The following is a 13,635-nucleotide window of genomic DNA, read 5'->3' on the forward strand; positions in this document are numbered from 1 at the left end:
TGTCCAGTTATACGCGTAGATATGTACGCGATATGTATATATGTATAAAACATTTTCATTGGTTGTTAGTCTCCATTAAGTTTTTCATATATGGTTAGAATTAGGAAGTTATCCTCTACATTTTTTACATTCTAAGATCAATTCGCTCGTGAAATCTTGTATGGACGAGTTTATCGCCATCATCATCATCATCGTTTACTTACAATAACCAGAAAGATACGTTTCTGAATATATGCGAATGTGCGTGATATGATAACATCATTTTAATCTATTGTTTGTTCTTAATAGTAACTTCTTTATTGGTATTTAATTTCAGCAGAATTAGTGTATATATATAGGTCAAGTCAAATTTTTAGGTGTTGAGCTCTATTGCTGTTTAACAATGTCATTATTTAATAAACCAAAACGGAATATACGTCGGCGACCTTTCAATGATGAGGACGAGGATAATGAAAACAGGATGGAAATGGAAGATACTCAACCAGTCAAAGTAAAAGCTAAGAAGAAAGACAAGCCAAAACAAACGCTCCTTAGCTTTGGAGAGGAGCTAGAAGAAGGTAAGCGTTATATTTACCATGTTTAAATATCATTTCTTATGATTTGTAATATAAAGTAATGAAAGATATTTTGTATCCTTAGATACATAGACTTATGATTCAATATTTTAGATATATCTAAAAATTTCATCTTTTTAATTTATGCATTTTAACAACATTTTTTTAGTGTCTCAAACGATTCAGGATTAATGCTGACAATTAAGACGTTTATTAAAAACAATGCGTTTATTCTAACATTAACCGTTAACAATTTGTTGAATTTTTTTAGCGGATGATGGAGAAGTTTTTAAGGTGAAGAAATCTTCGAGGAGCAAAAAACTGATGAAACAGCTAGATCACGAAAGGAGAAAAAAGAAAGGTGAAGAGAAAATGCAAGCGGACTCTGAGCAAGCAAACATGTCCATTAAACAGGAAAAAGATTTAGAAATAAAGACAGATGATCTAGTAGTAAGCTATCTCTATGATGTATTATTATTATTAGAATTTCTCCAATTTATAATCAAGTATTAGTTTATTGCGTCTTAAAGTATATATTTGACACACACTCAAGGAGTATATACAACAAGAAGACATGTTCATTAACACCTATATTATTTAGAAATTTCATTTTGCTAGAATGGATAATTGAGTTTTATATAATGCAGGATATATATTCAATAATATTTCATATTTGTGTACATAATATCATCAGGTATTGCACTAATCAAATAATCTTCAATAATTCTATTTTTATTAATTCAAACAAAAAACTAGTAGTAAAACTAGCCAGTTTCATTTATATATATATACATATATGTATGGTTAATGTGTTATTATTAATATTTTCAAGTTAATTATGTTGTTTATTTATAATAGCAAAAAAAGACGCAACGATGTACTCTTACTATTTATAAAACATTTATATAAATAATTTTTTTCAGACATTAATTATTTCAATTTTGAAGTTTTGCATTTTTCTACATTTCTTATATTTATTGTCAACTTATATTGTTATCAAAGAAGCATGCGATTAAAGCTCTACAAATTACCACAATTTATCACTATTTCAGTTTTAATTTCAAAAAGCAATTTGTATTGTCCTGTTTACAAAAATTTGTTAATGTAAGGATATATTTTTTATTAACAGGTTAAAATAAAAAATACCGGACCACTGATTTTAAATGGAAGAGCTGCATTAGCAGCAGGCAAGGACGATTATACATCTGATGAAGAAGATGAATCAGGTTCTCATAAATTTCGAAAATCTACAGATAAAGCTGATACGATGAAAATACTACTTGAGAGTGAGTTATATGTTTACATAATAAATAAAATTCGATCATTTTTTTTTTTTAATTATAATGTTCATATTTTCCAGGTGGTTGTATACCTGACGCTGCTATGATACACGCAGCTAGAAAACGTAGACAAAAGGCTAGAGAATTGGGTACTGATTATATTCCTTTAGATGAACAAAGGTAATCATTAATTATTGAACTAATAAGGATTAATGTTAATACTCGGATAAAAAATTGAACGAATTATTATTATTATTTTTTATTTATTCATAAAATTTATATATACATTATAATATATATTTTTCGCAGTGATGAAAAGGGGAAGTCACGGTTAATTAGAGAAGAAGATCATGATAGAAGTGATGATGATTCTCAAGATCGTATTGATATGACCGTCAATACAGAAGCACGAGATAAAGAGAAGAGGAGAGAAGCTTTTCTCGCATCACAGGTTTCAAGCAAACGTTAGTTATTTAATATAAAAATTACTTAATGCGAAGGTTAAAAAAAAACATTTGTAAAATTGTAATATAAACTTTTGTGTTTTAGTTTCAGATGAAGAAAGTGAAAATGAAAATGAAGAAGAAGAATGGGAAGCTCAACAAATTCGAAAAGGTGTTACAGGGGCTCAGGTAATTTTATTGTATTCCATCTTTATGTAAAGATAACTAACATAAGCTTAGTCCTATAATATTGTAATAAAAGATGAATAAAAATGAATTGTGTAATATAGATTGCAGCAGTTCATCAAGATTCTATGATACAACAACAATTTACGTTAGGATTAAATGTTAATCAAATGGTTGCACCTGGAGTACCATTAGAAATGGTTATGATGCCAGCACCACCACCTCCACCAACTATTCAACCACCAGATCCAACAAAAGTTGTGCCTATTACACCCCAAGAAGTTATTAATAAAATGCGTGCAAGGTTCTGTTTCCTTTTTCAATACTTTATATGAATAATCAATACGCATACACACATACATATATCATATATTTCTAATGTACTTTTACACAATGTAACAATAACACACATATTATTATATAATATGAACGAATGAAAATTTATAGGTTGGATAGTTTAAAAGAAGTATATTCGCGTCATCAATTAGATCAACATCAACTTGAACAGGAATTAGTGCAGACTGTGAAAGAATTGGATGAAGGCGAAGCTCGTGCGCCGCAGCTTGCACAACGCTTCAGATATTACCAAGAGTTGCGTGGGTATGTCACTGACTTGGTAGAGTGTCTTGATGAGAAGGTGGGTTTATACGCTCTCACGTTTTTTTACGTGCACGGGGGTTATCCATGCAGAACTGTATCGACTGTTCAAATAATTCAGTTGACTTTGTATTATTATTTATTACAATGGAATATTTGAAAGGAATTAATTTCTTTTCTTTTTTTTTTTTTTTTTTTTCTTTTTTTTCTCCCCTAAAATATAAGTAAATAATATTTGTATTAAGTCTCTTATAGCTAGACAAAAATTCAAGATATATTAGAGCATAACATTGCATTTTCATGTTAGATTGTTTATGCTTATTCATTTATTATTGAATATATATTTATTTCTTTTCGACTTAAAATGAATGCAGTAATATGGTAGATATTATAAAATACATATGTAGAAGAAAGAAGGTAGCAATCACGTTAGTAATCATTTTACTAAGCAAATAAATTTATTTAGTTCCCGTTTACATCGTTTCTATTGCCGGGGGTCAAAATCTTCTCTGTATTTCTTTTAGAAATATATAATATAGCTATTAGTATAATTTTTGAATTTATATAAATGAATATATATATTGCAAGAGTGGTAAGTAGTTTCTATTTAAAATTTGTATGCTCACATACATAAAAAAAACAATATAAGAGAGTATTATGACAAAATAATACCTTTTTGTGTACTAGCAAAATTTCTAAAATATTAGTATAAATATTACATACAAAAAAAATACTTTCTCATAAAATATATATTACTATAACAAAATATATATTTTTTCTGGAGCATATATTCGTGTACCGTTACATTGTTATAATGTACGAATTCTAATATATCATTTTTTGTTAGCTGCCTTTGGTTATTGGATTGGAGCAACGCTGGCTGGATCTATATGGGGAACGTTCAATAGAACTAATGGAAAGAAGAAGACAAGATACGAGAGATCAAGCTGAAGAAATAACGACTGCAGCAAGTCAGTTATTTCAGTAATTATTAAATGTTACATTTCTTTATTAAATTAATTGATGAATACTTTTATATAACAAACTTACTAATAATTTTATTTTGTGAAAATATTTATTGCAATTATTTTTGCATATTATTGAAACAATTTTATGTATGTATGGATATTATAATACAGTTATTTTATAGGAGGTCAAGCAATAAGGAGAGGTCCAGAAGTTGAAGCACGTATTCGTCGAGTTACAGAAAGAGAAGGTAGACGAGCACGTCGTAGAAGAGCTAGAGAATTAGCTCCAACATTACCGAAGCATATAGATGGCATGTCCAGTGACGATGAGGTCACTGAACAACAAAATCTTGCATTTAAGCAAGCTAAAGGTTGTATATTATTTTAAATATTTACATCCTATTTGTCACATTTTAAAAATAATGTCATAAGATAAAATAATATACATCGTATTATTACGTGTGTTTGCACATTATTGATTTTTTTAATTGAATTAATTTAAAAAAATATATATATCATATATTAAATGCATATATTTTTTTTATTTTATTCTTTTTAGAGGAAATTGATAAAGAAGGTAAAGAAATATTTGCCGATGTAATGGATGATTATTGTACGTTGAGAGGTATTCTAACAAAATTGGAATTATGGAGAGAAACTGATATAGATGCTTACATGGAAGCTTACGTATCTTTATGTATACCTAAAATTTTATCACCTCTTATAAGATTACAATTAATAACCTGGAATCCTATCATGGTAATTTATTTTTGTATTTAATTAAATATATGTCTCGAAAGAAATTCTTCTTCAATAATAAGAGAGATTTAAATTCATATTTTATATTTTATTATTAGGAGAGTGCTGATATAGAAAGGACGAAGTGGTATAATACATTACTGTTATATGCATTAGATAAAAAAGAAACAGAAGATTCATTGAAACGAGATCCTGACGTAAGATTAGTACCGCTCACTGTTGAGAAAGTTGTAATACCTAAATTAACGGGTAACTAAATTACAAATTTGATTTGTCGATATTAATACTTATTTAAAGTTGTAAAATATTTTATTAATTGGATTATTTTTAGCTATTGTGGACAAAATTTGGGATCCAATGTCTACCTCGCAAACATTACGTCTTGTTGGTACAGTGAATCGACTTATTAGAGATTATCCAAATTTGAATGATACAAGCAAACCATTAGAATCATTATTTAATGCTATATTAGAAAAAGTCAAATCGGCTGTTGAAAATGATGTTTTTATACCAATTTTTCCTAAACAGTAAGAGAGTTTAATTTATCTAAATAAATCTTAAGTTATAGTTTTATGGATCGTACAAATGTAATATTTATTTTTACATCATGTTATTTTTAGAATCTTGGATAACAGGCATCAATTTTTCCAACGACAATTTGCTATGGCGGTTAAATTATTAAGAAATTTATTAAGTTGGCAAGGTCTTCTTGGAGATGCTCAATTAAAAAATTTAGCATTGGGCTCGTTATTAAATCGTTATCTATTAGCCGGCTTACGAGTCTCATCTGCACCAGATGCACTTTTCAAAGCGAATATGGTAATTATTTTAGCATATTAAAAATAAATTGATTAGTAATTTTTAATAACACATTATGAGCATATATAAATTATGTCTTTATTTAGATTATGAGTACTTTACCACGAGCTTGGTTGCAAGGTGAAACAATAGAACATCTTAGAATGTTTGCCACTCTTATTCAACAATTGAGCGAGCAATTAGATCAAGCGAATCCTGCACATAAGTAAGTTAAATAAAATTTTATTTATATCAGAATATATATGTAATAAATTTAAATTATAATATTACTAAATTATATAATATTGTATTAAATATTTTAGCGAAGCCTGGGAATACTCTAAATCCATCCTGAAGATAATTAAGCCTTTGTAATATACTAGGCTAGAATGTTCTTAGTATCATTTATTTACATTTTATAATTACTAATTGTTACCCATCCACAGTTTTATATACTTACAGATAAGAGGATATTATATAGTATACATTTTAGTACAATTACAATTAGATGTACAATATATATTATTTTATACAGTAATAATTTAGGCATTATTTAACATGTCTTTAGACACAAAAACAAAAAAAATAATACACTTGCTATAGTTGTATATAATACGGTGCACACTAAAAAATAATATTGTAAATATTCACTATTTCTTAAAAAAGAAAAATAACGTTCTTCATTAGAAATCATTAAATAGTGTGTACAATTAGTTGTCTTAAATAAATAACAAACATGAATTTTCTTTCATGTTTCTTTATCTATTTTCATATTTAAAAAAATTTAAAAATATCTTAAATTATTATACGTGTAATCTATATTAATTTTTTTTATATTATTAATGTACCAATATTAAACTAAAGAAAAAAATACATTAATATTACACAATTTTTCTGTATGATATGTTAATGACAAAACAGCATATATATATATCAATGATAAAACAAAATGCCTTTTTTTTCAAAACTTAAAGTAATTATAATAATTCGTATACTTTGAGTATTATTTTAAGTTTGCGTTAATTAATCATTGTAATCACCATAGTATATCGTAATAATACATGCTATGCTATTTTATATGGAATAATATTGTATTTTCGTTGGTACTTACTAACTGTAATCATCGATAATCATTTAATAATTATATCTTTTTAAATGATTATTTATCGACAGATAAGTGCCTTAATTGTACTAGAAATTTCTTTTGTCCTATTGAAGGCGTCATCATTGAAGTTATTTACTCTCATTAGCAACCTTGTTTTATTCAATGATAATAATGAATACGAACAATGGAGATATCGTAAGAGTATTTAACAAAAAGTTTATTTTATGTTGCATGCTATTGCAACAAATATATTAAACGTAATTTGTTCAATGATATATAAATAATATTATGTCTTTTATTTAAAAGTTTTAAATGTTAGCATCAATTCTTAGAATCTTTATCTTGTATGTATTTATTCCTATTTTATAGAGATTACATAAAAATGCAAGATAATATGATATGCATAGTCTATACCATTACAGATAATTTACTGAGGGGATAATTCTCGAATACATACAAATGATGAATATAACATGAATACAAGTATTTGTGGGTCATGAAGATAAGAGTTGTAAGGGTCATCTCGTGACTTCCCTGAACTCAGTTTATTTTAGTTGAGTTACGATCACATACACCATGAGATTTACAGGTATAACTTATTTTTCTTTCTCACTTTATATTTATTAGATTAGTATTTTTTTAAAGTGAATATCGGAATCGTTAAATATAAATATCATATTGTACAAATTTGTATTCTCTTTTTTTTCATTCTCGCTCTCCTTTCTGTGCATGTATATGTGTAGTGTGTATAATTTTTGTATTGTAGACAAAAATTTGGCTAAATATTTCCTTGCGCAGAAGCTAGGAAGGATTTTTGTTTTTATATTACTATGCAGCATACAACCAATACAGGGTTTATTTACTCCAGAAAAGGAATATAGATATTTGTATAATGCTACCTCTAGTTCAGGTGTCCTATTACCATCAGGTGCTGCATCTTCATGGGGTTTAAATGGAATTCTTGTAATACAAGCAAAAGAAAATGCTGCAGTAATGCAGGTATTTTGTTTACAAACTTTAAATATTATATTTCATTCCAACAAAAAATATGATATCGATGTATATGAATTTTATAAATAGTTGCAATCATTGAAAATGAATATCTGGAATGGCAAAATAGGAGAAAAAGGAGAAGATATAGATATTAATGAAAGCGCTGCAGACCTTTTAATGCCTTTTGAAGTTACTTATAAAATGGGACTTGTAGAAAATTTTACTATACAAAATGAACCTGTTTGGGTAACAAATATAAAACGCAGTATAGTAGGCATATTACAATTGGATCTTTCTAATATAGAAAAGCAAGCAGCATTCCATTCTACTGAAGCAAGTTGTTATAATATCATAATATATCATTTATAAATAATCATTATATATAATATTCTCAAATAAGAAAACAATTGTTAGATATAAAAATGTAATTTTTCATATGTTTGTAGATAAATCATTATGGTCAGTGTAACATAGAATATGTTATAAGTACCGAGAATAATGATGAAAAAATAATTAGAAAATCTTTAGATCCACGGACTTGTATAGGTCATCCCTTTCAATTTTGGACAAATGTTCCAAGAATGCAATGTCCTCATTCTGAACAAGTAGGTTTTAGCATATATTTATTTTTATATTTGTTAATAAGTTTATTTATGTTTATAATTTCTTTAGGATCCTATTTTAAAGTCCAGCGAAAGACTGTATTATATAAGATATAACAACACTGTACAAGATATTCTATATATCAATGCAACAGGAGGCATATATGTACAACCATTTCAAAGTTTCGGCGAAGCACATTTTTCTTTTGCAAAGTACGTTGTTTCTTTGTTTTTAAAATTTATTTTTTAATAGTAATAGAATAATATTTATATGGAGTATATAGGCAGAATCTTCAATTAATTACGGTACAAGACATAATCAATCCAATTTCATTGTACAATCCACATACCGTAACTTTGCAACACGAACTTCCAGAAGAAGATTTGACGCAAGGTAGAGGAATATTCGATAAAGATACTATTTTTAAAGTTGTAAGTTATATTTTATTTTAATCTAATTTGTAATTTTTATTATCTATTTCTCAATTTCTACAATAAACAAAAATATTACACTTTTACAGATAGGAAATTTATTAGATCGATTAAGCCAAAGACTTGAAACTCCTGGTTTGGATACAGAAACAGATAATCTACATAATACAACTATTTCTATTCTTCTCTATTATCTTGGAATGTTAGATCGTACAGACTTAGAAATTGCATACAATAATACTTCAGGAACTAGTTACAAAGAAGAAACAATACGGTATAAAAATAATATATTTATTATTTTATATTTTTGTGATTTGTATACATAGAATGAAATAACTTTAATTATTTCAATAATTGTAGGAATATGTTTCTGGAAACACTTCCACAAATTGGAAGTAAAGAGTCTGCTTTGTTTATATTCGATTTAATTCAAAGCAGTAAAGTATCTGATATAACAGCGATACAGCTCTTAACTCAATTACCATTTCATATTCGGAAACCAGACGTACAATTATTAGTCAGTTTACAACCACTTCTAAGTTTATCAAGAAAAATTTCTACAGAAATTCAGAATACAGCGATTCTTTCGTACGGCACATTGATTTATAAAACATGTTTTGTGTCCTGCCCAACTGAAATGCTAGAAGATTATGTACGTCTCTATCTCGATAAATTCACAGGTATACTGATAAAAAGTTTTTAAAATTTAAATCTAAAGAATATATAATGTGTCATATATTAATATTGAAATATTTTCTAGAATGTACTGATTATGAAAAAAAGATGATATGGTTGGAAGGTTTGGCAAATATACAATTAGGAAGAGTAGTTGAATTTTTGGAACCTATCGCAAGTGGGAATAATGCAGAATCACGTCATTTTCGTGTACTTGCAGCTTGGGCATCTCTTCCATCTGCACCTTTCAGACCAGAGATTGTAAGAAAATCTCTACATTCATACAATTTTATTATTGAAATATTAATAATTATGGAGAGTTTTATTATATATCTTTTTATTTATAGATATATCCTGTATACTGGCCGATGTTGGTAAATAAAACGGAGCATTTAGAAATGAGAATAGCTGCATTGACATTATTAATTGTTTCTAATCCAACACCAAGTAGATTAATATCGTTGTATTGGTATATGCAAACTGAACCAAATAAGCACTTGTATAATTATTTTTATACAACTCTAAAATCTATGGAGCAGACAACATATCCTTGTTATCTTCACATGTATATAAAAATTATTCTTATATTTAATGTATATTATTTATATATATATATATATAAATGTAATTATTTTCTCTTTTAAGGGGAAGTATAGCAGCTCAATTTACACGTGTACTTCGTAAACCTTCTAATGACGAACTGTTACTTACCGGTAATTATTTGTTTGACTACAAAGATTCATATAGAAAGTTTGGAGCCATGATTCATGGCATTGTTATAGCAAATCCTGCTACAAATATACCGGAAGCAATGCATGTTACTCTGAGTAATTATGGAAGTGGTACTACTTTAAATCATGTATCTGTGAGTATAACATTTAGTTATATTTTTAATATACATCAATATCGTATATATTAATTATTAATTATACTCTATGATATACATATTATTTATAGTTGTACATAAAAGCTGAAGGTCTTCTGCATTCCTTATCAACTTATCTTGAAAATCCAACACTAGTTAAAGATGTACTGGGTCGTTATAAATTAGATCAGAAAGAAACTGCACCAATACATTTAGAAATAATTGCACGAGTTCAACAGAAGACTGTTTTATGCTTACATTTAAATCAAATGAATATTGCAAAAATAGTTAAATGTCAGTATATTATGTTTAATTAATAGTTACATTTATATTTAATAATAACTTTGAATAATTTCTATTTGTAATTAATAAGAAAAACAAGTCTAATATTGAAGAAATATTATTTTCTAGATTTAGCTTCGTTGCCAGATAATATATATCAAATTTATCAAAATACAGAATTTCATATTAATCAACAACGAATCAATATTCCAATAACTATGGAATCAATACAAGTATCTGATATGGGTACAAGTGTAAGACTTGCCATGACAGCAACGTCTTTATTTTCAATGAGAGGAAATTTTATTCATTCGGATATTGGACGTAATAATCATGTTATATTAAGGTATACAATAGCTTGGAAGTATTAAAACTTTACAAAAATGATTCTTATTCTAATGTATATTTTTAGAACATCTATTCATGGAAGTGAAACAATTTCAAACTATAATCCACTGGTTGATTTGTGGCACGCAGCAGAAAGAGCACAATCTATCCACGGATATCTTCCTATCAATGTTACAATTGGATTAAACGAGAGACCATTTATCACATATTATACACCAGGAGGTATGTTTATATTTTAATTTTTAAACATTGAAGATATACAATAATTCTATCTGTATTTGCAGAAGATTTTAAAATGGGAATTACTGCTCATGTAAGAACAGTTACCAACATAAGAGGATTTAATGCTCAAAACAAGTTAAAACCTATTTGTCCTAATTGTCCAATATCGTATACAGTTAGGAAAGCATTACCAATAAATAAATTAAAGGTAAATTCTTATTCAATTCACTATAACATTTAATATTAAATTAAAAAGTAATTAAATTAAATGAAAATATATTTTTATCTAGCCAATAAATTTATTAGAACTTGAATTTCCTGCATTGGGAGGAAAAATATTTACAAAACTTTTTGATTGCGAAAATGCAATATCACGAGAAAGAGTAATAAGTGATATATTATCGTCCCACCAAGCTAATTACCAGTAAGTTTTACGTTATTTATATTCAAATTTTGATTGTTTATATTATATTACTTATATATATAAGCGTTTTATATTTATTTCGTATTATTTAAGAATTTGGCCAGGCATGGAAGTAGTTTTGGCGGCGGTGCATTTTTTAGATTATTTTACATATGTACCACCAAAAGGTAGTTGCGGATTAACTTTTTATGTAGGACCATCTGATACATTTATGCAAACTCAAGTTGGTAGAAAATTATATTTTTCATGAATAGTAATTTATTTATTCATATAAAAATATTATTTTAATATTATTTTTTAGATAAAACTTGAATATGTGAAAAATAAAAAACATCACATGTTATCTTTGACTAATCGTGAACTTCATTTTCAACGTATTTTGTATCAATGGAATTTAGCTGCTGTTTATGATATGACCAGCTGGATTTCAGACAGTCTTAAAATCAAAGCAACTCAAATTACACCTGATGGGAAAATAGTAAAGGTAATTACAAAATATATGCATATATCATTTGAATAGTTTGAACGTATAAATTTATTTTTTCAATATATCTTTTTCAGTTTTGTATTGAAGCTGATAGAGAAATGGACTGGGAATGGGACTTTTTAAATGTTAATCCTGCTTCCCCTTCTAAACTAAAATTAGTTCTTGTTTGGGGACCATCTAATAGCGCTAAAGGTAAATGTAGTGGTACGTCAATATTATTCAATGTAATTGGCGAAGTTAGTAAAGAACAAATTGAAGAAAGTCAAAAAGAAAAATGGCCGTATGATCAGTGCCGTAAAGATTTGGAAAAAAAAAATTTTATACCATACACTGATACTTGTTATGAAACTTCAAAAGAATTATCAATTTTAAGGAAGTATCAAATTTTTCTTAAATATGAAAATGTAAGTAGATATACAAATGCATTTGTTCAAATTATTCATAATGTATATATTATTAATTATATTTTTCTCTTTATTACATTTAACGATATTATTAACAGTTACCAGAGCCTTTGTCCAAAATCGTTTCGAAGTTAAGAGTTACATATGATCTACTTGGTGGAAATAGTCATTATACCAATAATTCTGGACAATTTTTTTTAAGTGCAGTCTTTCCTAAAGAATCTGAAAGTAGTGTACTGGAATTAGATTCAGACAAAGTGACTATACAATATAATTCTAATTTCATAAACAATTTTTTAATGCGAACACGAATCCATAAATATATAGACAGTGTTCTTTTTCATTCATTTTTTAGTAAGTTGTTTGAATATATTTATTTGTTAACTATGATATATATTCTTTCTTTTCAGGCAGTATAAAATAAAACTCTAAATATTCTTTTACCATCAATAGGCACATGTATTATAGAACCAAATATTGTACGATCAATTTACAATACCACAATTGTATTTAACTCTAGCAAAAATATTTTATTACTTGGTCAATGTTACGATGATAATCCAAGATTTGCTCTTAGAGCTTTAAGAACGAATAATAATTTAATAAATATACTTATTACCGATGAGACAGGTACAATAAAGATAGTTCAACATTTAAATGGAGGACATATATATAATGCTACATCATACGTACCGTTAGAAAAGTATACATATCAAAATTTTGGACCTAAATGGTATGCAACTTTTTTAATAAGTATTGTAATAATGTAACCGATTTCATACATATCTATAAATGTTAACAGTAAAATAATAATAAGAAGAAGAAATTATTAATGTTACAGGATAAAATTGCACGATCGGTCTGTTGATATATTATTTCCTAATATTCTTTTATATATGCATTGGACGAAACAACAAGTTGTCCTTTTTTTCCCAACTTATTTAACTGAATTCAGTTGTGGTATGTGTACAGTTAATAGCCTTGTTACAAGTCATATATATGAAGAATTATAAAGTGTAATATATTATTTTATTTTATTTATATAGAAGGTAATATTTGATATTATATAAATACAAGAATGTTATAAATTTCTCTTACAATTAGTATTCTAATGTAAATATTATAATGTATGTTTAATATTAAAGTACATAGCAGGATGGCACAATCATCTTATATTATTCGATATTAAGTATATTTTTAAGATTAAATTT

At 26.8% G+C, this 13,635-nt stretch overlaps 2 protein-coding genes across 5 annotated transcripts; both read left to right on the forward strand.

Annotated features, from left to right (window-relative positions):
- Positions 1–62: 62 nt before the first annotated feature.
- On the forward strand, positions 63–6,331 carry LOC122520791 (PAX3- and PAX7-binding protein 1). Of its 3 annotated transcripts, none has more exons than XM_043641058.1 (17): positions 63–240; positions 317–557; positions 826–1,004; positions 1,684–1,840; positions 1,915–2,014; positions 2,144–2,298; positions 2,384–2,466; positions 2,568–2,767; positions 2,911–3,100; positions 3,908–4,031; positions 4,211–4,399; positions 4,588–4,787; positions 4,886–5,036; positions 5,119–5,314; positions 5,408–5,606; positions 5,693–5,811; positions 5,909–6,331. In XM_043641058.1, the coding sequence occupies exons 2-17, from the start codon at positions 383–385 to the stop codon at positions 5,958–5,960; spliced, it is 2,469 nt and encodes an 822-aa protein (XP_043496993.1). In that variant the 5' UTR covers positions 63–240; positions 317–382; the 3' UTR covers positions 5,961–6,331. The 3 variants fall into 3 exon arrangements, with proteins under 3 accessions (XP_043496993.1, XP_043496992.1, XP_043496994.1); XM_043641057.1 differs by having other exon boundaries at positions 320–557; XM_043641059.1 differs by having other exon boundaries at positions 357–557.
- Positions 6,332–6,431: 100 nt separating this feature from the next.
- On the forward strand, positions 6,432–13,495 carry LOC122521098 (vitellogenin-like). Of its 2 annotated transcripts, XM_043641538.1 has the most exons (22): positions 6,432–7,279; positions 7,457–7,689; positions 7,771–8,016; positions 8,130–8,288; positions 8,356–8,498; positions 8,570–8,717; positions 8,807–8,991; positions 9,078–9,397; positions 9,478–9,653; positions 9,740–9,957; positions 10,038–10,257; positions 10,350–10,551; positions 10,669–10,885; positions 10,952–11,109; positions 11,172–11,317; positions 11,400–11,533; positions 11,627–11,756; positions 11,835–12,017; positions 12,095–12,424; positions 12,523–12,778; positions 12,878–13,157; positions 13,266–13,495. In XM_043641538.1, exons 1-22 carry the CDS (start codon positions 7,267–7,269, stop codon positions 13,435–13,437), a joined length of 4,269 nt encoding a protein of 1,422 aa, XP_043497473.1. In that variant the 5' UTR covers positions 6,432–7,266; the 3' UTR covers positions 13,438–13,495. The 2 variants fall into 2 exon arrangements, with proteins under 2 accessions (XP_043497473.1, XP_043497474.1); XM_043641539.1 differs by lacking the exon at positions 13,266–13,495 and having other exon boundaries at positions 12,523–12,681; positions 12,835–12,932.
- Positions 13,496–13,635: the final 140 nt, after the last annotated feature.

This window comes from Polistes fuscatus, unplaced genomic scaffold (assembly GCF_010416935.1).
Source record: "Polistes fuscatus isolate 324 unplaced genomic scaffold, CU_Pfus_HIC Scaffold4, whole genome shotgun sequence".
NCBI classification, from domain to species: Eukaryota; Metazoa; Arthropoda; class Insecta; order Hymenoptera; family Vespidae; genus Polistes; species Polistes fuscatus.

What these genes read in the sequence shown, in the direction of transcription:
- LOC122520791 (XM_043641058.1), top strand. Translation starts at nt 383, where the DNA reads ATGTCATTATTTAATAAACCAAAACGGAATATACGTCGGCGACCTTTC. An exon ending in ATTCCTTTAGATGAACAAAG is followed by an intron (nt 2,015 to 2,143) that starts GTAATCATTAAT and finishes TATTTTTCGCAG; the next exon opens with TGATGAAAAGGGGAAGTCAC. An exon ending in AAGGTGTTACAGGGGCTCAG is followed by an intron (nt 2,467 to 2,567) that starts GTAATTTTATTG and finishes TGTGTAATATAG; the next exon opens with ATTGCAGCAGTTCATCAAGA.
- LOC122521098 (XM_043641538.1), top strand. An exon ending in CAGCATTCCATTCTACTGAA is followed by an intron (nt 8,017 to 8,129) that starts GCAAGTTGTTAT and finishes ATATGTTTGTAG; the next exon opens with ATAAATCATTATGGTCAGTG. An exon ending in AATAATCATGTTATATTAAG is followed by an intron (nt 10,886 to 10,951) that starts GTATACAATAGC and finishes GTATATTTTTAG; the next exon opens with AACATCTATTCATGGAAGTG.